The 23,942-nt window shown below is 44.6% G+C and overlaps 1 protein-coding gene and 1 pseudogene across 1 annotated transcript; both read left to right on the top strand.

Moving 5' to 3' along the window:
- Window positions 1–10,255: 10,255 nt before the first annotated feature.
- LOC101752485 (NAC domain-containing protein 35) lies at window positions 10,256–13,254 on the top strand. The gene is made up of 3 exons (XM_004972956.4): window positions 10,256–10,755; window positions 10,987–11,255; window positions 12,329–13,254. Exons 1-3 carry the CDS (start codon window positions 10,533–10,535, stop codon window positions 12,908–12,910), a joined length of 1,074 nt encoding a protein of 357 aa, XP_004973013.1. The 5' UTR covers window positions 10,256–10,532; the 3' UTR covers window positions 12,911–13,254.
- Window positions 13,255–22,129: 8,875 nt separating this feature from the next.
- LOC101762623 lies at window positions 22,130–23,523 on the top strand (annotated as a pseudogene).
- The last annotated feature ends 419 nt before the right edge of the window (window positions 23,524–23,942 follow it).

Here is a 23,942-nt window from a genome sequence, read left to right as displayed (position 1 = left end):
GCCGTTGCGCTAGCGAGCGACCGAGAGCGGCGGCGGCGACACGTCGAGCTCGGCTCTGTCATCGTTTCCCTCCTTTTCTTCTGACGCCCGAACTTCAGAGCTAAATTGCGGTTGATTTTCAATCCAACGGTACACATGTGTCTTAACCGAAGTTGTAGATAAACTTGAACTCTTCAAATTTTATTTTAGCTCTGACCCGAGATAAATATCAAACCATAGTCGAATTTTGAATTGTTTCTTGTGTTTGTCTGAACTTCATTGAAACCGGTATTCAGTTCGTCAGTTACTCGAGGTGGTTATTTGCCCGACTTAGTGAATCATTTCGGTGGTCCAAATTCTCTTTCTGTAGTCCAACTTCTACCCAATTGTGTTCTACCATCTTCAAGGTTTCCATTTTGCCCAAAAACACCTACCTCTTTTGATCTACATTCCTCTGAAATCCATTTCAAAGTTGGCCACACACTGCTGTTTCAGACTTAGTCATTTTCAGTGATGCAATTACAGTGACGAGATGCTGACTTTAAGCCCTCATTTGAAATAGTTCCCTCTGCTATTCCTGATCAACAACACCCAAATCTAGGAGTCCAAAGTCCATACTTTAACATGGTATAGTTGTTTAGATCCACTTATTTGAAAAATTCAGCAGAAATGAATTTCCAAAATGGACTCTAGTGCTGTTTTTTTGTTCTGAATTCCTATTGCCGGATGGTGAACAGTACATTTGAATTTCCATTTCTTTTCTTTGATCCTTTTGAAGTATTAGAACCAATTCTTGTCCAAAATTTGGATCCTTGAGTTCTAATCACTCTTTCACCTTTATTCCATATTTTTGCCGAATTTTTCTGAATTTCAAATTCAAAATTCAAATTTCGGTCAAATTTGCCCCGAATTTGATTTTCGGCCAATTCCTTTTTCTTTTCTTCTCGAATTGCTTTCAATTCTTCAAAGTCACTTTGATGACTAAAATGGCAGGTGTTACAGTATTACTCTCCAAAGGTCCGAACTTGTCTAAAACCCTTGTGTCCCTTGTATTCTCGCGATCACCTTCGAGTTCTTGGTTTCACAATCACCTCCACCTACAAATCAACCACTTGGGTAACCTCCTGGTGGACTACCGGGCTTATAAATCTGACAGTTGGTGCGCCATGTAGGGGTGATTGTGGGATCCTCCCCAGTAGGCATGATGGCATCCCGCCCCGACGTTGTCTTCCGTGAGAGCATGAAGGACTACCTCGCCAACCCGATCCAGCTTCGCTTCGGGACCATGCCGACAGATTTCAATCCTGCTGCCTCTTTCGACTTGGCACCTTCCGTTGACTTGACGTCCACCGCTAGCTTAGCTTTTGTCGTATCTGCTCCGATGAGAAAAAGAAAAAAGAACAACCTAACATCTAATTTACCAACAAAGATCTATTCCTCTATTATGAAGTATCTTGACACACAAGTATACGAGTTCAGTTGTACTAGATTGCAAATTAACATCTATAATTGGAGCAGTGATGCAAAATTAGGAATCTGATTCAAGTCAAGGACAAGAAGTGATTAACTGCACACTGTATTCATGAACAGAAGCAAAAAAAAATCAGAATTAATTGTAAAGAACATACAATCCATAGATCCATCTCGAGTTATCAACCACATCATCAACAATACATTGATTCAAGAAATCGATCGACACAGAACTAGATCAAACAAGGGGAATTCAGAGTCATCGAAGAAAGAGGAGGATATCTTACATGAGGAGGAAGATAGGCAAAACTCACCAAGGGAGGAGTATTGGTGGTGCACGTTGATCTTCCCGTCAGTAAAACGGATGGCGGATGAGCTTCTCCTCCTCCTCCCGTCCTTGTGTTTTCTTTCCCTCGGATCTTTCTACAGCCTTTGAAAAAGAACCGAGGCTAGGGTTAGGGTTATGAGAGAAACTTCTATGGGTATGTGGACGAGGAAGAGAGGGAGTGAGAGGGGGAAGGAGCAAGGGCTCACCATGGTGCGTGTGGTCGCCAGCGAAGCTGCTCGCGCGGAGGAGTGGCAAGGGCAGCGCACGGGCGGAGGAGCAGCGTCTGGGGAAAAGAGAGGGACAACATAAGGGGAAAAGAAAGGGGCGGCATCGGTGAGCGGTATTGCGATGTGATACCGGGTAGGGAGGGACGTAATGGGACTGTAATTGGGCCGATATCTGATTTCGGGTAATTAAATTACGGAGGAGGTTGAAACAAACATACGTAACGGTATCGCTTAACGCCTGTAAATTGATTACTTTACCTCTTCACGAACCAAACACCTCCTTTAATGTTGGATTCCCTGCAGTCGACACACGCGCATTGTTCATATGGGGATCGTATAACAGTAGTATATACTATTCAAAGCATTCTATTTGCTAGCAAGGTCGTACACGTAGGTTGACAGCACGCAATGCAATTAAGAGCAAGACCAATAAAAGAGACAAGCACTTATCTCTAAGAATTGACACATCAGTTTATGTAGACAAGCATGTATACAACAACTTGTTTCTTGGTACATCACATTAAATTTTTTAATCTTTCCCTGGCCCACCACCAATCCCACCCACCGGTCATCTCTCTCACAACCATCCTTGCATGCACACGCACGGGACCCATGACCTGCATCGGAACTCGTTGCGCTGATCGACGGATGTAGCGCCCCCTTCACTCTCCTACCCTCTCTCTACCATGTCAGCAGCAGTGCTGACGTGCTTGGCGTATGTGGGCCTGCTCTAAGCGGACGGCGGCAGCTGCTGCAGGCCGCGCATGCAGAGTAAAAAAGAAATGACGGAGCTAGTAAACGAGGCGAGCTATAGCTAGGCACGCGTGGCAGCGGCGCGGCGCGTGCACCAACTGGACCGCCACACTTGATGGACTCTCCAGCGATCACCAGCTTGACCGGCCGGTCGGCCTGTCAAGCGCGTCGCGACCGCGGCCAGTTCGTTCGTGATCAAGGTCGTCGGTGGTGACCGGATGATCGAACGAAAAGGTGAAAAGCTAAATCTCATACCCGGCCGAGCATTTTGGTGTCCCTGACATCCGAATTTTCTCTTCATGCTACTCAACTCATCTTATTTATCTCTAAAGAGGTTTGGTGAGCTCAGAGGTTAGGGTTTTCAATGGGGAACGAACTTAGAAGCTTACTAAAGTTGGAAAATGTGATACCACGATCAACGGAGGGGGGCTGGGGCTCACCACCAGAGTCGATCTCCGGTGTCGAGGAAGGTGTAGGGAAGTTGCTCGGTGGCGGTAGGCGAGCTACACACGTGTGCCTTGGAGAAGATAGTGCTGAGGAAAGGGATAAATCTGCACCATTGGATCGAATGTATGGATGGCTATAAATTCGAGCGTGAATTAGGCAAAAAATACTACTCGAGTGGGCTCTACACAGCCCCATCGAAAAACCTACTCCAATAGTCCAACTCACAATGTGTTAACTTTTTAGTGAAGCACATATCTTCCTTGGTTGAGAAAAATAATCGGATACAGTCGATATGATCCCTAAGCATTGGATCCATCAGATAGTATTTTTTCTTTACCTCTTTTTTTTAGCCCCACGCCACACCCACTCACCGAGCACCACCCCAGCCTCCCTCTAGCCCCCCTGCCCCCCAGATTTGCAAGTGAGTTGCAGCCCATATTAAGAAATCTTAAGTATTGAGTTTCTAATGAGCATGCCAACAACAACTTTGACATACGTTGTAATTGGGTTCAAGAAAAGGAAAAATCCCCTTGAAACGGAGAGAAAGAGGGAGAAGATAGGAAGAAGAAGTTGATTGTGGATAAGATCTTGGAAGAAAGTTAGAAAGATCCGTTCTCAGCGTCGCGTGAGGCTTCAGATCCGCAATACTGTTGCCTTTAATCGATTGTTTGCCCCCAAATATTTATGTTGTTGTCTAAGATGGTAAAGTACTGATGTATATGACCTTGTAGTGCTATCTGGATATTTGGGTGGCTGCTTGGTCCTGTGGGTTTTACCGCGATTTTGGGGTTTCTACGTTGAAATTGGTGCTTATGGTCAATGCATGTGTTGTTGTTGTGATTATCTCTATGATGCATATGTTTCCTTCTTTGATTATGTTGCGACGATCTTAGGCTGATTTTGGTGCTTGTTGAAATTAATGTCCTTCCACTATCAGTGACAAGCAGTCGTAGTGTGGTTATCCCAACAGCCTAACAGAACCCTGAATATAATCCAAGTCTCCTCCTGAATATATATGTGTGTGTGTGGAGTATACTCTATGGTCGGCCATAGAATAGCTTATTCTGTGGCCAGCCCATCCAACGCACTAGAATGGTTGTAGTACTTGAATAGTTTCAGACAATAATGTAGTCGGCTTACTAGAATTGATATGTCCATTCTTATATGTCGTGTTTTACTCTAAATCGATTGTGCCATAATTTGGACTAGGAGTTACCACAGTTATTTAGCATCAAGATGCTTTTTTTAAATATATTGCCGTCTCTTCCATCTATTGAGCAACTGTACCACCAAATGAGAGTGCTCTTCCTCGATTTTCTTCTATACGAAGCTAGGGAATATATGTCAGAGTCTCTTCCTCATGCATGGGACGCACAAATTCAGTGCACCATTTCATTTGATCTTTACATGCACGCTAAACTAACCATGTGCCATGCACAACTGAAGCAGCACTGTACCTGTTCTCTAGTGGATCGTTCTCATATTCTAGCTCATTGCTAGCTTCTACTACTGCTGGGTACGGGTGGAGGCTAGCTGTTTTCTTCAAATCTCTCTGTTGACTACGGTACGGTTGCTCTCTTTTATTTGGCTCCTACGACTCGTAACATCTGGAACTTACAAAAGGTGAAATTTATTCACAAGGTAATACAGTACAAGGTCAATTGGCTGGCCAGGTCCTAACAAGCTGCTAAGACCACGCTTAGACTGGATCAACCTCCAGCGGATGGGAGAAGAACTGAGAAAAAAAGGAAGAAGAAGAGGTGACAGTGAGAGATGGATGCGCGATGAGACTGGGGACGATCCATCAATGGGGGACCAATAGGAACAGCCTTCCTGATCGCTAGGGCATCCCTGCTTGGTTCTTCCATGCGCCATGCGGTGCCGCATTAAAAGCAAGCAGGCGTCTCCCTCCTATGCTTGCTTTGCATGTGGGACCCGTTCACCGAACTCACTAAATTGCCCCCACCGACTGATCGGCCGGCCAGCCGCTGCTCCTGTGTATTCCATCGTCGGCGACCTCTGGTGCATGGCTTCTTCATTTCATGCTGCAATCTGGCATGTAAAAAGAAGAACGCAACACAATGCCACGTCTCTTTAATTTTCTGCAGGTATTACAGATGATGCTTTTCCAAGCTAGTAAGAGCTGGAATCATGGTGCGGTGCAGTGGTGGAAGCTGGAAGATGTGCAGAAAACAAAGTTAGGCGCGAACGTAGTTTGATACTTGTACACATCAAATGGAGAAACTGCTCATGCATGACTGCACACTTTCCTTGCGTACAATTAAGCTGCAATTATCAAGTGTTGTAGGAGTAGTACACTTTTCTTAGCTAATTGCTTCTTTTTACACACATACAATTATGAATTACGAAACATCAAAGATGACGACATATTTCTGATGACTAGTACATATAAAATTATCTGCAGATAAAGAATTGCTAAATCTGGTCCATACATGCTACCTCCTATATATTTTTGTCATGATCATATCATTTCTGGTTATTTTCTTGAATTGATCCCCACAATTTTGTAAAAAAAAAGAGAGAGAAGATAACCAAGTAAGGCTAACAGTTATCCACAGATCGATTTTACGGTGCAATTGCTAGGTAACTAATGTCGATCAATCACAGGTAAATGAAGATAACTATGCCATCTTATTCAATCAGTCAAAGTATTGGCACATTCATTGAACTTTTCATACACATTTATGGTTTGTCAAACAAATCAATTAAATTTCCAAGGATCAAATTTTTTTCTGGATATTTGCTAAACAATCTATAGAGATCTAGTAAATCTACGCCACCCATTTATTTTTTTCGCATACGTGTTTCCTAGCATATCATAACCGAGTGGCGACTGTTCTTGCCGTATGGAGTCCGCTTGACGAATTCAATTTGAAAGGTGCATCATGTGGAAGAAGGAACAAGAATTTATCGTCCATTAATGCCTTCGATCTAGCTTGTGATTCGTATGCAACTTGCTCGATCAACAATGCGGGTTATGTGCTATTTTCCTGTGGTGAACTGATTTTTTTTTAATTTTGCAACTTTATATGCTTGCAAATCAGCTATATATATTCCCCCTGTTTTAAGAAAGTACAGTTATGAAGACCTATTACTTAAAAAAAAAGAATGCATGCATCTAGCCTTCATATAGCTGTAACAAAGAACAACTTTAAGGTGAATACATAAGTAGTATGAAAGATACCACAGCTACATATATACCCTATGATAGTATCGTTGTTGAGATCGAACATATTATACTACATTACTTGACTTTAGCTTTGATGCCAACATATTTTGGAAACGGTCTGACTGTTGGGAAGGAAACATTTTTGTCTCATGGTTTTATTAATCTTAGATGACATAATCTATGTGCTAGCACAAGGTATTAATAAGTCAAAAGAAAATGTTAGCTTGACAAAGAGAGACAAATAAAGAGCCTATAGCTGGTAGGTTAAAGGGAAGCTCTTATCATGAAAATATGTTCATGATTATTGGTTCTTTCAGGAAGCCTGATGTAAGGTAGGGAATCCTCCAAAAGTTTATAGAAGAACTGTCTTTCATTTAGACCCATGTTTGGCGTAAAACTAAACAAGAATGTAGTCCCTATCAATAATCGGAAGACCGTAGAATTGTACATGAATATATAGTTCAAGAGATGATCATTCATGCATCTATTTAATTTGAATGAGGGGCTTCCTGTTCTTCTTCCTTTTTCTTGTCCAGTTGTCATTTACATACGTTTCTAGACATCTGATTGGACTGTAATAGTCAACATATATAGGATGTCAACATACATTCCTAATCTAGGCGCACTCCGTTTACCTTCCATTATTTTTACTACTCCTTTACACCTCTTAGTGTGGGGAATTATATATTGATACGACAATTGAGAAAAAAGTGAGGGGGTTGAAAAAAAAGATCCAACTAGTGACGACGGAACTATTCATCGATCTCATGATCATGTTAAGATGCATGTGCTTTGAAAACTACCCATCCAGGATTGCATGAATAACGACAATTCCTTATTCCGACATCAAGGGATGATCCTTTAGCTACCTAAGGAACTTTATATCGATCGAATTGTAAGATCGCATTTGCATTGTGAGAGTGCGCGAATGGAAAATCGATATGGATGGACGCACTGTATCAGCTCATGGCTGATGAGCATTATCAAAAAGCCCCTGGGGTGGGGTTGTACCAAACTTTGTGTAGCAATAGGCTTTTGCAATCTCTATCTATTCGAAAAGTATACGTCCGACTCATGATATAGTAAGTTGATATTCATCTCTCTAGCTAGACAGCATTTTTTTGCACACAGTTGCACATATGCTACTGAAATTCTTCCCTTGCCGATGCACAACGGATGCAGCCGCACAGACCGACAAACAGATGCGCATGAGTACAAGTCACGGGTATCCCTTGACTGATCACAGTGATGCATGCTCGTACAACAGAGATTATGGAGATGTTCTAACCTCCCCCAAAACCCTCGCAAGGACACTGCTACTACACACTGACAGGTGTTGTACTCTTGTTAATTGTGCTACGGTGCACTAGCTGGAGCAAACAGCGGCACATGCCTTAAATTACCGGCATGCATGGCAAGACTTCCCCACAAGGACATCCTAGGTATAAATGCCGACTTGTGTCCATAAACAGGCAAAATTATGCATACCCAAACCCTAACTACTGCATGTGTGTGTGTGTGTAGATATATAAGGGTGTACATATCGGGCAAAAATGTGAAGTGTTGAAATTTTCAAAAATATGGTCAAATGCTAGCTCCTCAATTAATTTCACCTAGTATTTGAAATGGTGCGGGTCTTGATGCTGTTCCTGGAGTAAAGATTATTTTCTGTATGTGCTTAATATTGTTATTGGAACAATACTCTCATGTTTGCTTGCAAAAAGAATTTCTTCCCAGAGCGAAGAATTTCTTCCCTTCAAGGACTTTTGTTAGTTTGGTGGAAATCGGAGAGGATTAGAGGTGGCGATTACATCCCTTACAACTCTTAATTGCCCTCCTACAAAAATAAAAACTCTTGCGAGCACTACAAGAATACTACTTTTTCCAACAGTGTCTTTACAAATGGCCAACGGTTTTTAGCACATTTGAATAACTAGATACCATAACCGTGAGAAATGAGTTTGTGGGGGATTACATTGTGGGGGATTTGATAAAACTGTTAGGAAAGAAGCAAATTACACTAGAAAAACAGTCGGTCATTCAAGGAAAAATAGTGGGAAGCATCAAAACTGTGGGCCACTCATTATTAAAAATTGTTCGGATTGATTGTACGTATATCCAGTTAAATTAAACCATTTTCACTTATACATCCCTTGTAGAGTATCTAAGAGACTGCTTTTTTTGTAATCGATCTAAGAGACTGCTGATTATACAAGTCAATGTCTGGTTATTTGGTAGAATTAGAATTATAATGACTGCAGCCTCCTCGCCGACTCTCGAGGCACCATGTACGCTGTCCTTGGCAACGCCGGCCTCGACGCCGCCGCCGAGGCCTCCTCCGACGGCGGCGGCTCCGCCTCGACGTCGTCCGCGCGCTGCATCCGAGACCTGCTCACGCTCCGCAAGATCCTAGGGTTGGAGGAGGAGGACGCGGTGGGATGCGTCGGCTGGGCAGCGTGAACGCGTAAGCGTGTCCGCCGGGGGTGATGCGACGGCGCTGGGAGTCATGAAAATACAGATATATCCTTTGCTCTATTTTTACAAATAGTTCCTGACCCACCAATGCTAGGTAATAGGTTCCTTCTACTTTTTAACCATCCGATCTGGATCGATAGACAGCTCTTAAGATTTCTAAGCACCGTAAAATCTCTCGTATATATCACGTACGCACCCATACATAATTCATGGAGAAGATCATAGCTGGGGGCGATCAATCAAATCAGAAGGACTGCTTATTAGTGCACATCTAGGTTTAGTTTTTTCAAGAAGTGTAAATCTATTGAGGTAGACAGGAACAGCTGAAGGATTAATTGGGCCAGCATGAGATGATTTGAGTCGTCGGACGCCGGCCGGCCGGCTGAAGCATAAAAGGAGGAGCTAGCACGAGGCCAAGACACGTACTTACCTGCAGACCAAATTCCAATATAGCTTACATGCACGCGTGAATATACAAGAGGACAACTTGCACCGGTCGAGTGCACCTCTTTATTGGCATAGAATTTTTTTAATATCCAAAACTTTGCTATTTACTCTTGATTAGTTATTTAATTTTGCTGCACCTATCGTATTTGTATATATTTGTCAGATTTCTTTGACATTTATTGAATTTTTTTCGGTACCACAAGATACAAAGACACAACATTTGAGTGAAACGGTTTGAATTTTCACCTGTAATAACTTGTGAAATGCATATGCAGGGCCTTTTAAAGATGAACAGTGAAGAAGATGATCTTTTTGGGACTGAAAATATGTTTCCTTTATGAGAGATTTTTCAAGATAAATATGTGAATTTGGTGCTTCTGTATGAGCAGGAAAATTGCTACGAGAATCTATCTCACACATGCAACACAGCCACTGTCCCACTCCGCCGATGTGCAGTCGATTGAGCTAGCTGGCTTCCTTCTAGCTACACGCTCAAACAGTAGAAACATTTTTATAGCTGAACCGGACATGCCATTATATAGGAAGGCTGATCAGCTGCACCACAGCACTGCTCAAATTTATAGGCCACCGCTGAGGTTTCGTTGGAGAGGTCCCCTCTTCCAGTTCCTACTGTAGCTAGCATGCAGCTACTGCTACTACAGTGTAAGAACCTCCTAGCAGTCTAACGACATCGTTCTCTCTTTTTTACCAGGGCTACTTTACAAGACGGCACAGTGATCTCTCTCTCTCTCTCTCTCATACTCTTGGGCGTGGTATGTACCTAGCTAGCTAAGCTAAAAGTAACAGCCATTAATACCGGCACATATCGACAGATCCTCATCTTAATTGGTGCTGTCTAAATTAATAAATTTTAATTAGGTGGACATCTAATCTTTTCTTATCTCTCTCCCTCCCCGTAGCCGGCCCTTCACTTCACCACACCAATGGTACCACCACTTGCACCAATCACCCTCATTCGTCCAAGGGCCGAAGGAGACCACACCACTCCCCGCAGCGGTATAGGCCGGCCGCCCCGTCCCCTTGTCTAGTTGGGTCTCCATCTGCCTCTCTGTGTGGCGTGTGGGTGTAGTTAGGGCTGGCCGTCGTCTTGTACTAGTCCTCCTCCTCCTCCTCCTCCTCATCTTTCTCCTGCTTCTACTATAAAGCAAGGCTGGCTGCCGGGAGGGGAGGTAATGACTCGAGGCCGCCGTCGACCATGGGAGGAGATCACCACCAACACCAACACCACGGCGGCGCAGGCGGCGGCGACGATGGACAGCAGCAGGCGCACGACATGGTGATGCCGGGCTTCCGCTTCCACCCGACGGAGGAGGAGCTCATCGACTTCTACCTCCGCCGGAGGGTGGAGGGCAAGCGCTTCAACATCGAGCTCATCAACCTCGTCGACCTCTACCGCTACGACCCGTGGGATCTCCCCGGTAAGCAACGCATGTGAACGACGGCTACCAGCTAGCTCCTGCTAAGCTAGCACCAATAAGTAAACATGGGGATCTGCCATGATTTCATGCATGTGACCCCCTTTACTCGTTTTGATTTCATGTGAGCCTTTAGCTTTTTCGCTTACTTTAAATTTTTTTCTTGCATGCGATGCTTGCTTTTTTTTGTGACTAATATATGCATCATGGATGCGCTACTTAAACAACCAACAGCTCTGGCTTCAATTGGGGACAAGGAGTGGTTCTTCTACGTGCCGAGAGACCGCAAGTACCGCAACGGCGACCGCCCGAACCGGGTCACTCCGTCGGGCTACTGGAAGGCCACAGGGGCAGATCGGATGGTGCGCGTTGAGGGTAACCGCTCCATCGGGCTGAAGAAGACTCTGGTGTTCTACGTGGGGAAGGCGCCCAAGGGTCTCAGGAGCAGCTGGATCATGAACGAGTACCGCCTTCCTCATGGCGAGGCAGACCGGTACCAAAAGGTTGGGCAATTTCCATCTACTAATATGTGAAGAGATGTTTCTTTTTTCCGTTGAGAAATTTTGTTCATCTATCATTGGATATTTTTGTTTTCCTTAATTGGATTGGTTTTTGAATTTTCTTTGAGATCCCTGAAAAGCATAAAGTGTTCTATGAAAGATGCTTCCACTTAAAATTCCCCTCACTTTTTGGAAGTTGGGTTGATATGATTGCTAGCTAGCTTCTGTTCGTGTGATCGCCGGCTGGCATCATGTGTATAGGCAAACTGTTGCGCAAAAGTGTTAAAGGTGCTCCCTAGAATTATTGCATGAGCAAGATCTAGCTAAGATCCCCATATGGTTGTGGTTCAACCTAGCTAATTAGAATTAGATATCTACGTATGCATGCCCTTCCCAATTTTTTTCCACAGTTAATTAGGCTATTTGCATCACATGCAGCTGGTGCATCTCAATTTTTTCTTCAGTACTTGGAGGAAGCTTGAAAAAAAAGGTTCTCCCCAATTTTTTCACAGATCGGTGACTCTTTTTCTTCACTTTTCCTTTGGAAAGGCTTGTTCCTCCTTTTTGGAAGTATTCATCATCAGCATCCTTCATATGCAAAAAGTTTACAACTTACTTTTTAAGATGTGGAAACCTGGGATGACTAACTACTCGAAAGGGGAAAACACATGTACTCCATGGTTATTATAAAACAATAGTAGTAGGAACTCTAGAAGCAATGAAACATATATATGATCCACAGCTGAAAAGGAAATTTAATTATACTTTGAACTCGTTATATATCTTTATTTATTTAGAGCAACATGAAAGATAACATGCTTCCCTTGGAATTTTTTTTTCCAATAACGCAACAAAGTTTTGTTATAACTTGTGATCTCTCTTCTTCTTTTTTTCCTGGCTGCAAACTTCCTTTGTTTCAATAACCAGGTGTATGTACTATGTTTGATCAAATCACTGGATGGATAAGAACACTTGTAGTCTCTCCTGCATGCGTTAATTGTTCTTGTCTGCGTTTACAAACACCAATTTCATTTTGGATTAATCTTGATCAATTCATCTTCATATTATATATGCAGGAGATTTCCCTTTGCCGAGTGTATAAACGTCCTGGGATTGAAGACAACTTTCACCTCACCACCAACACAAGATCATCAGGCTCAAAGGCGGCAGCATCGATGGAAAAGAAGCACCACCGGACGTCAGCATCGCCACGCTTGGCACCAATGTTCGACGGTGGCCACTCATCATCAGCTCACATGAACAAGCCATACAGTGGCACAATCATGGCATCATCAGCTGCAGCTCGAGCAGCAGCAACAATGGCGCCTCAGACATCAATGGCGTTCCTGTCAACCGCCTCGCTTAGCTCCACCACGTCGACGGAGGAGGACGGTACATCACTCTACCACATGAAGGGCGCCAACCCACAGCTGCTGCCTTCTTCCACACACGCCCTGCTTAATGCAAACTCCACTACAATGGCAACCATTCCCATAGATGAGCTGAGTAGGGCAATTGGGTCATACAGTAACCAGGGAAACCCTAACCAGCCCTTGCCATCATCACAAGGTCCATTGCTTCCTTTTCCTAGCATGGAAAAGATTTGGGACTGGAACCCTCTCCTAGAATCACCCAAGGTTTGCACAAACTTCAAGTGACTTTCCGAGGGCATGCACGCACACATATGATGCAGGCATGATCTAGGGCAAGAATTAAGCTAGCATTCTCATGCCTGTATGCGTGCTTAGTAGCACGTATTCTATATATGAATACGGATGTATATGCATGTGTAGAGACTTAATTATTTGGGCTGGGACATGGGTTAAGGTGTAATGGAGTAGGATGAGGCAGTTCTAGTCCCATGCAATGTTCCTCTATTATTCAGTTCATCACATGAATAGAGGGTGTAATGATATGTCAATTTCTATTTGAAAATTCAGACCTTTGTAGCATATGAATCGACTAGAAATGGAATAAATATTATTTGGTCATCTGGTCTTTAGCTAGGCGTATATATGTATATATATGTTCCAATCATTTTCACTTTATTTATTGTTTCCAGCATTCATTTACGGCTTTTATGGTTACATGAAATGATGAAGACGTATGTATTGGGGTTTATAAATGTGCACTGTAGGATCTTAAAGTGAAAGCCCTTATGCATTATGATATATACTTATGTGTATATAGGTTCATAAACAGAGTTCTGAAATCAGAAAAGTCTAGTTATTAGTTTATAAACATAGTTCTTAATAAATGTTGTGGAATAATGTGGATTTACTCAATGCTTGGAACCAAAGCATTATAGTATTAACTACAACAAGAAGAACTGTACTCCCTCCGTTCCAAATTATAGGTCGTTTTGACTTTTCTAGATACATAGATATTATTATGCATCTAGACATAGGGTATATCTAAGTGCATAACAAAGTCTATGAATCTAATAAAGTCAAAACGACCTATAATTTGGGACGGAGGGAGTACATGACAGCGCACGTGCCATTCTTCATATGATGATCGATCTGTCAACGATCATAATTATTCATAAGGTAGATAGTTAGCCAAACTTTGAAACATCATTTTGATAGAGGGAAGGACTATGAATATAAATAAATAGTAACCACAATAACAAATGCCTCTTTTTCTCCAGAAAATAAACTTGATTTTGAGGTACAACCATACGGACTGCTTATTAGTGCACATCTAGGTTTAGTATTTTTTTCAAGTGGTGTAAATTTAATCGACATTGTGGTTCAAAAAGATCATGGTCTTCTACTATGAAAACTATGAAAGCTAAGCATAAACTGGAGATATCTTTACAGCAGCTGGGATTTGTTCATTTCCATCTCGTCTTAAAAAAAACAAGAGACCTACCAGAGCTCTTAAAACATGGATTAACATGTCAAATAATAATAAACACCATTGCATGGAAAGATAATGATATATAGATATAAATAGAGAGAAGAGAGGTAGTAAGCATAGGGTATCTCGATCTGAAGCTGCCCTCTCTCGACGTTTGTATTGAACTATTGGAGTACTGCAGCTAACAATGCTTTTCTCAGCTTATCAGCCACCGAACAGTGTTTTTCTCTCACAACAAATCAGCCGTTTCAGCTTTTCAGCCGACTTATAAGTCTAGCCGAATAGGCCCGATGCTTGTCGTAGCTATTTGTAGAAATGTGGCAACATTTTTAAAAAAAAAACAAAAAACAAAACAAAACGGCAGTACGTGTCTCATAATATGCAGCGAATACTTGAGCTTGCCAATTGCATTTCATTTCCAAGTGTGCACTAAACCGAGCACATGAGCCTGGCGCCGTCCACACGAATAATCATAACGGGGTAGTGTTGGTCAGGGGAGTTATGATTGGCTCCTCCGTCTGGTTTGGGAGCACCGTCCAGTCCACCACCAACCGCCGCGCGCTTTTACTTCCACGCATCGGGCCTACCCGCTGGGCCATTCGCTCAATCGCGTGCACGCTGGGCGGCCTGCTTTATTGCACGCATACGCCGCAAGTTGGGCTACTACTACAACCGCCATACATAAATGACAATACCCATGTGGGCCGGGTGGTGGTCGGCGGTGGGCTTGGTTTAAAGCTCAGGGCCGTGTGGGCTTTGTATTCTGCGGCCTAGTACAGAAAAACTCGGAATGCATCCCATCCATAACCGTGCCTGTATGAAACAGTAGCTAGTGTTGAGCCGGATACCCATTAACAAGGCCCGTAATATTTCTCTTTTTGGAAGGCACCTAGATTCTTGGATATAGTTGGATGGACGAACAAGCCCCCATTTTTTCCAACATTCTCGTGACGCAATCTATCGATGCGCATCATCTTTCGAGCTACTACTTTACTTTTCTTCTAGCTGCAGCAACACTTCAAGGGGAAAAAAAAATCTGTGCAGAGTAGCGTGTGGAGAAAGCTCGTGTCCAGGTTCGTTGAGATCTTGCTAGTGACTACTCCCGGAAATCCTAACAACTGCATGATCCTGCTCGTTTCGCGGATAGAAGCTGCGCGAGGAACACGACGACTATCGCTGGTACGAGTTTCTGACTCCCTTGGAAGTTGATAGTTGAAACTGAATCTGCCCCCACATCACCCTGGCCCATCTGGCTGCTGGCACGTGAGCTGCCACTCGATCGTCGCTGTGCTCTGCATCTAAGTTCAATGATGCAGAGCTCTCGGACTCGGAGGCGGAATCATCAGAGATCTCTACGAGTTCAGGATCCAAATCTGAATCGATGTCCGGGTCGAATTCTGGATTGCAACTTTGCAAGAATGAAGTCAATTCGACGGTTGTCAGTTTGTCACCGTCGTACTTGCAGAAGCAAATGCAGAGAGGGAAGAACCATCGACGAAATCGGGACTGATCGAATCGAGCAAAACAAAAGCCTCTCCATGGATTGATCTCTGAAGAACAAGACGAGCACACCGAGTCCGCGTTTAATTACATTTACATGACGACAAGGCCGGGCGCCCAATCTAATAAGGTAGCTAACTATAGGAGGAGGAGTAGGGCGTAGCGGTGCTGGCGGCGCCCCTGGCGTCGGAGGGGACGAGCACGAGCAGGACCAGGACGGCGAAGATGGCGACGGGCACGAGCAGGAAGAGCGGCGGCGGCGGCGGGAGCGGGGGCAGCAGCAGCGGCAGCACCAGCAGCGTGGCCGTCACGCACGCCAGCAGCGCCGCCGCCTCCGCGCCCAGGTAGCTTCCCCCGATGCCCGCCGGGCCGCTGGCGGCCCCGACGCTCCCGCGCCTCGCCAGCGCCGCCCCGCGCCGCTTCTCCGGCGGCAAAGGCGGCGGGAACCCCGCGGGACCCCTCGCGGAGGAGAAATCCGCGGCCTTGGAGCCGCCGCCGGTGTGGCCGTAGCCGTCCATGGCGCTGTCGTGGAGGTGGCGGTGGAGGAGCAGGAGCGCGCCCGCTCGCATCTACGGCCGGTTGCTCTGGTGATGACGACCTCCACCGATCTCCGCCGCTGGGTTCTTGGAGTAGAGTGGAGGCGAAGGAAGCAAGCGGGGAGATGCCGCTGGGTGGTGGGTGGCTCGGCGTCGGCGGGCGGCGGGGCTCTTGCTTTGCCGGGGAAGCTAATGGACGGCAACAACAGGCTTTTCGTGACATTTTTATAGGGAGGAGTAGTTTATAGCAGGGTGGGAAGAAAGGTGGGAGGGTGTGGCCCACCTGGCGGTGACTGGGCAGGGATTGCCAGTTGGACTTGACGCATGGGGCTGTGTACACCGTGTCTCTACAGTGACACGGAAAGCACACTTGGACAGTGACTCGGATAAACGACGAGGGCCGGTTCCCAAAATCCCAACTTTGACACTATAAAAAAAAAATTCTCCATCATATCAAACTTGCGGTACATGCATGGAGTACTGAATGTAGACGAAATCAAAAACTAATTGCACAGTTTTGTTGTACTTTGCGAGACGAATCTTTTGAGCCTAATTAGTCAATATTTGGACAATAATTGACAAATACAAACGAAATGTTACATCGTTGCTACAGTATTTTTGTTGTCCAAAGTTAGCCCTTGTTTAGTTCACCCCAACTCCCAACTTTAGCACTATGCAAAAAAAAGATTCCTCATCACATCAAACTTGCGGTACATGCATGGAGTACTGAATGTAGACGAAATTAAAAAATAATTGCACAGTTTTGTTGTACTTTGCGAGATGAATCTTTTGAACCTAATTAGTCAATGTTTGGACAATAATTCACAAATACAAACGAAACGCTACAATGTGCTACAGTACTAGCATAGTAATTTTAACACTCCAAATTTTGGCAACTAAACAAGGTCTTAGACAACTAAACAAGGCCGAGGATAAACTCCCGTCAGGTAGCACTCCGTAGGTTGGGGTTAAACGGGGGTCACGAGTGAAAAAATGTGAACAGACTGCGGGCGTGCTTGCTTCCCGGCGAACATCTCCGTAGGTGCAGCCGTCACACGGCGTGGTATGGCGCCTGCATGCCTACCTGTAGAGATTACAAGGTAAACATTTTCCCTGATAAAAAAAAGGATAGATGGGTGTTTTTGTTACAAATTAGATTTGTAGTATGTGTTAAATCTGGATAAACGAAAATGGTACGAGGAGATGGACTTATCTGGAAACGTGGTTTATAAAAAAAGACATTTTATCGTGTATAAACATATGGTAATAGAGAGGTATCGATCATAATAATGCTCGACATCAGCAGCTAAAGCGTCCCCGAATTTACGACCCAATTGGAGCAAGTAGCACAGGGCGGAGTTGTTCGTCGTGGCAACCCGGGGAAAATTCGCCACCGGTTTCTTAGCAGAGCTGGGGGGTGGTCGGGTCTCTTGCGGCAAGCAAAGCAAAACCACCCCCGGGTTTGCAAGGAAGCTGGAATCCTGGATGCAATCCCATGGGCGGGTTGGCCAGGTGCATGCACCCTCTCGAGTATCGATCGACTCGATCGCGCTCCTGTCCAGTCGCCTTGTCTGTCCCTGTACCACCACCCCAGTCTGAGTCATCAGCCGCGCACCCACCCGTGCCGTCGTCCTCACTACCTACTCCTACAGTCCTGGTACTCGTCTCAAGCCCAACTGCATCTCCAAGTAGGAGTACGTGTTACGTAGTCCTGAAGGCAGATCGATGTTTCTGGGTTAAGTTGCGCACCACCGCAAGTGGCCGCAGAGCACAGCAGCTTACTGTAAAAAGCAAGCAGCATCACCGGCACACGCAGCTCGATTAGAGTTTTAAGTCCAACGGCTGAAATGATAAACTAGTCAGCCACAAGTGATCGATGCAGTAGTTTATTGCTAAGATTAGCTCTAGCTCGGCGTGCACTTCTTAATTAGGCAACTAACCAGATGCAGTATAGCTGGCTAGCTGTCAGGAACACCGTATGCAGTGCAGCAAAGCGCGATCGCATTCTCCAAACCCATTAAAAAAAACTAAACACACGCAAGTTGGCCATGGGCGAGCATGCATGGGCTCTCCTGCGGCCATACTCTGATGATGATCCCTAGCTAGCTAATAATGCAAGTGGACTGCCCGGCCGGCCGGCCGGCCGGCACACATGCATGCAACTGCAAAATCCAGGCCAGTTGAGCTCGTGTGGGCACCAACAGGGCATGTGCGGGGGAATTGTTCACCCCAACCGGCATTATGTTGGTGATTGTTGTTGCCACTAGCTAGGCACTAGCCCACTGCCGGACATGACTGATTTTGGCATGCCATTTCATTCCAATGTTATGGGCTCAGCTTGCTAGCTACTCTAATTTTACATGGTATATGGGCGGCAAACCAAGAAAAGGACAAACTGTGTGTAGGTATGGGCACCAAGAAAGATAGCTTTAGGGTCCTAAGATCGACCAAGCCCCTACCAATAATATATATTCAGCCCTTTTTCTTTCATATAAACTTACAAATAATGCTGGAAACAAATATTCTTTCTAGTACTCCTATACATATGTTTCCCAAAGAGGAGGTATATTCATCTTTAGTTTTGTAGTAAGCCCCAAATTCCTTTCACTTTGGCTAAGTTTATGTAAAAAAAATGGACCAATATTCACAACATCAAATCAGTTTACCTAAATCCACTACGAAAGGATATGCTTCGACATTACGGAATTTATTTATTTATTAATCATGCTTAGATGTTCATATATACGTTGTATTCTTCTATAAATTTAGTTAATCAAACTCGAAGAAATCAAACTTAAACAATGCCGAAGGAAGTATGAAACCATGTGATTTAACAAGCGTGTGAACGTCGTCTCAAGAAGTTGTTTTGGCCGGCAGCGTCAGGCAGCAAGGCATGCGATGTCTTCTTCTGCGCGGTCGCCGGTACGGTCTTTTGGCCGGCTGGCCACACACAGCGCCGCCCAAAAGGCTCCAATCGGGGACTTGCTTGTGGTACATGCATGCACCGTCCGTGCATGCCGCGTGATCGATCTTATCGCGTTGCACACACTACATCGTCGCCAGCCGGGGCCGGTTGGCGTGCATTCACGTCGCCGGCGATCGAGAGCCGGCTATGCATGGCGGCCTAGCAGGTAGCTAGTGTATCGCCTTTTGTGCTACGAGCTGTGAATCTGCAACGCAAGCGTGAGAGATCTATCGATCGATGATGACCACCTGGTACCACTGCTTCCCAGGCCGGCGCAGCTCATCACCAGCAAGTACAGCGGGTGAGATCTCAGGTCCAGGTTCTGCTCACCTGGACTTGTTGGCCTGCTGCCTAGGAAACCCAAGTCTACGAGCATAACTGCTACACGATGAGCACGATCCTCCTCCTCCTACCCTGTTGATCGTGATCGATGGATGACCATACTCGATCGTGATCCGTGGACCATGTATGCATGCATGTACCTGCTCGATCCGTGCGACAAAGCAACTTTAGGGCATTAAAAAAATATATTTCATCAAGCGCACGACGTGCTGACACGTAGACCGTGTCCCCGCGCCACACGTACGCGCGCGGCAGAGTTAGCTTGTCACGACACACGAGCCGCGTCGACTAAGGTTGTTCGGACTATCACGTCAAATATTTAGATACTAATTAGAAATATTAAGGGCCTGTTTGGTAGGGCTGTGGCTGTGGCTGAAACGGCTGCGGCTGTGGCTGCTCTGGTGAAACAGCTTCTCTGGTGAAGCTGAAGCCATTCTGAAAAGTGTTTGGCAAATCCATGCCGGCTGCCGCCACCAGACCAAGATCGGGCGGCTGCCCCTCCGCTACCAGAAGGAGAAAGAGAAAGAACGGTTCGCGAGAGAGGGAGGAAAAGGAGGCGGTGGCAATTTGATGTAATTTCGGCGAAGTTGAAGGGTAGTTTGGTAACATGGGGGCGCGGATGGAGGGGAAGCCGCGGGGAGCTGGTTTTTTGGGCTTCTCCTCCCCGGTACAAATTGGAAAACGGCTTCACGGGTGCTTCGCGAGAGAAGCCGTTTTTTGGAAGGGCGTTTGGTACGGCTTCTCCAGAAGCCGCTCGAGAAGCCGTCCAATAAGCCCTACCAAACAGGCCCTAAATATAGATTATTTACAAAACACATTGTATTGATGTAGGCTAAACGGCAAGATGAATCTATTAAATCTAATTAATCCATCATTAGCAAATGGTACTGTAGCAGTCAAATCATGAACTAATTAGACTTAATAGATTCATCTCGCCGTTTAACTTCCATCTGTACCGAAATGAAACCCTCTTTTCTTTTTTTTGTGTAATTAGTTTTATAATTAACTCATATTTAATCCTTCTAATTAGTCAAATATTCGATGTGACACTCCAGTATCTAAACACCCAAAGCAGCCGCTAATCGTCGTCAACCGGCGCACAGTACCGTGTGGTTAAATGTCTCGTCTCTACCTGCTGTTTCCCTGCGTGATGCATGCTCCTTTCACTGTCATTCACTTTCTCCTAATTAAACACGCCAGCCTCTCTTCCCTCCCTGCAGGAACACGTACACACTACCTACAGTAATATACTTTACTCCTTTTTTTCTAAAAAAACAAGGTATGTACGCGGTGATTGAACTGCCTCTGAATGTGCACGTGACATGTGTAACTATGATGAAAATGAATAATATGGCGTGGCCGTTCCTGACAAGATTGATCCAAGCAACAGGCTGCCTTGCTATAATGAGACAAGGAAAATCCTAATTCCTACTACGATCCTGCCACTGCTCTGTCGACGACCTTGCATTGGAGCGGACGATAGAGAAGGGAGATACGGATCGGATTTGTCAGCACTTAAACAATTACTATATGCTCGGCATGCGTGACAGTATCTGCTTAGGGGGTTGCGGAGGAGATTTGCTGCTGATAAGATTCTCTTTTCAGGCCCAAGGAGATCGTTCTCGGAAGAAAACAAGGATAAAAAAATGAGGTGTTCCGCAGCTGCTGCTTTTGAGTACGGTTACAACTTCCTTCCTGTTCGCAAAGCAAGTGGTGGTTACCAAGTGGACGTGAAGGCATCGATAGCTCCACTCGGGAAGAAACAAGGGCTGAGGGGCACTGTACCAACACGTTTTTTTCACTTCAAGAGATTGCGTTTAGGGTTGGTCTAATAAAAAAGTTAAAGAACGCAACAGCAAGTCATTTCAGATACTGTCCTAAGTCCTAACTTAACCCTGGTGAGCAGGTCTGCATTTCCTGGGGATACAATCATTCACAGTTAATTAGTAATGCTGCAGTTGTTCACAGTTCTGCACTCCTACATTAATTAGTACCTTGGCTTTGTTTTAACTACTGTTGCCGCTTTCATCTAAGAAAAATGTTACAGTTTTTCATCTTAAAAAACCTTTCAGACGTCATGAGTCTGACATCCCTTTATTAGTTTCGTTTTCCCCTAAGTCCAAACATAATACTGTAACTTTTTATCTCCAATTCAAGCAAGCGACTGACGTTTCTGATATAGTGATAGTAACAAGAAGATTTAGCAGGTCTAACTTATCAAGTTTGCATGTTCATTTAGAATAGGAAAATCGAAAAGTTTTGATTACTATGTGACCAAGTGTACAATTTATACAGTTGCCTGTATGGCACTATCTGAAACCGTTTTGCAACCATAACCATATTTATAACATGCTATTGTACAATTAAGCATCATCTTGCAACGCCAAAAGTAACATTAACATTAAAGGGGGGAAAACTTCTATGCAATGATCAATTTATCACCATGTTTACATTCCCCTGCAATATCTACCTATGTAATATAATGCAATTCGCCGTAAGTACTCATGTGGAGAATTACCTACTACCTAGGGTAGAAAATTAGTGCCAAGTTGTTCTACTGTTTTCTGATATAAGCAACCATTTGGGTTTACAATCCCAATGTTTAACTTGTACCCCATGTGTGTGCATGCAGGACATCTTGCACCATATACATTCCCTATTGCCACTTCGTGATGCAGCCCGTGCTGCTTGCTCGTCTCGCACCTTTTTACGTTCCTGGAGATGCCGTCCCATTCTCACCTTGAATAGGCATATCCTTGGCTCAAATGCAAATGCACCTCAAGAGAGTTTCAGCTGCAGAATTGATAACATCCTGAGGAACCACTCAGGCATCGGCGTAAAGATATTCATGCTTGAATTATATGGTATTTTTTATGCATGCCATTATCTCGACAGATGGCTTCAGATTGCTGTCACGCCAGGGATTGAAAAACTCACCCTTCAGCTGTGTCATAGAGACAAAATGAAGTACAATGTCCCATGCACACTTTTATCTGATGGGGTTCGGAACTCTATTCAGTGTCTTCAGCTTTCCTTGTGTGCCTTCCATCCCACAGCTGAACTTGGTCCCTTGAGAAAGCTAACAAGTCTGTGCCTGCGCTCTGTGCGTATTTCGGGGGATGAGTTAAGAGTACTTTCTTTCTAACTCTCCTGCTTTGAAGCAGTTAGACCTCAGTGAATGCCAGGAGATAATGTGCCTGAAGATACCTTGCGTGCTGCTGCAGCTCCACTGCCTGAAGGTTTCTTATTGCTCGAAGCTGCGAGTGATAGAGACCAAAGCTCGAAATCTCTTCAGTTTTATCCTTATAGGAGAGAGGGTCAAAGTCTCACTTGGAGAAACAATGCAAATGAAGAACCTGTGCATGCACCGTAGAAACCTCGTCTGTTATGCCCGCACGGAATTGCCATCCAATATGCCAAACCTTGAGACTCTTTCCATTGGTTCGTATTATGAGGTATACTTTTCCTAAAACTTTAGTTCTCATAGACTAGGGGATAGATGCATATTACAGTAGCCATACCTTTTTTAAATTAATCTGAGACATCTTCATCTTGCAGAGGGTCAATACACCAATGCTGCCTACCAAATTCCTTTTCCTCAAGTGCTTGTCTATTTTTCTGAAATGGACGTTTTGCCCATCCTATGATTATTTTTCTCTGGTTTCTTTTCTTGATGGCTCTCCTTCCTTGGATGTAAGGCAGTGTTCATTCCGTTCTGCAAAGTATCTGGCCACTTTGTTGGAACCATTTTTTAATTCTATTTGATGATGTCTTCTGTCCTCAGGTAGGTCAGGAAAGTATGGATCAGGTATCGATTTTTGGAGGGTCATCATAGTTGAGGCAGATACCTGAACAGCACCATGACCACCTCAAGAGTGTGAAGATCATAGGTTTCAGCTCTGCTAAGAGCTTGGTTGAGCTAACACGTTATATTCTCAAGAATGCGAAGTCACTTGATTGCCTTACACTGGACACCACTTATGGTGATCCTAAGTGTGACACCGAAATGTCTGGGGGCATGTGCGCACCCATGAATGAGCGCGGGTTTTCTCATGGAAGCCCGTAGAGGTGCTGCGGCTATTAGAACATACATCGAGGATAAAGTTCCGTCTAGAGTTAAGCTGACTGTTGTGGAGCACTGCAGGCGATGCCATGCTGATACGTTATCTGAATAGCTGCAATGTGTAATATATATTTTTTTACTTGCTTTAGATGAACCATGATTTTTTTCCTGGGTTGTGGGGCCTGTTCAATGTTTATCACAGTAGGTACAACTTGTAAACCTTCAGAGATCGATGAACCATGCTTCGTTTCTTGTGTTATTTGGATATGTAGATTTAGTCTGATATATTCGAATGTTTGCTTGTTTATTATCTTACACAAATGCAGCAAACACAGATACCCTTTGTGTAACGGCCCTATGAGTATCTCAGGCCACCATCCTGGGGTTGGGTTTCGTCGTCCCCTATGCTTCCGGAGGGGAAC

The sequence above is a fragment of the Setaria italica genome, chromosome VI, assembly GCF_000263155.2.
Source record: "Setaria italica strain Yugu1 chromosome VI, Setaria_italica_v2.0, whole genome shotgun sequence".
NCBI lineage: Eukaryota > Viridiplantae > Streptophyta > Magnoliopsida > Poales > Poaceae > Setaria > Setaria italica.
The sequence above is the reverse complement of the archived record's forward strand: the minus strand, read 5'-3'. Positions and strand labels throughout refer to the sequence as shown.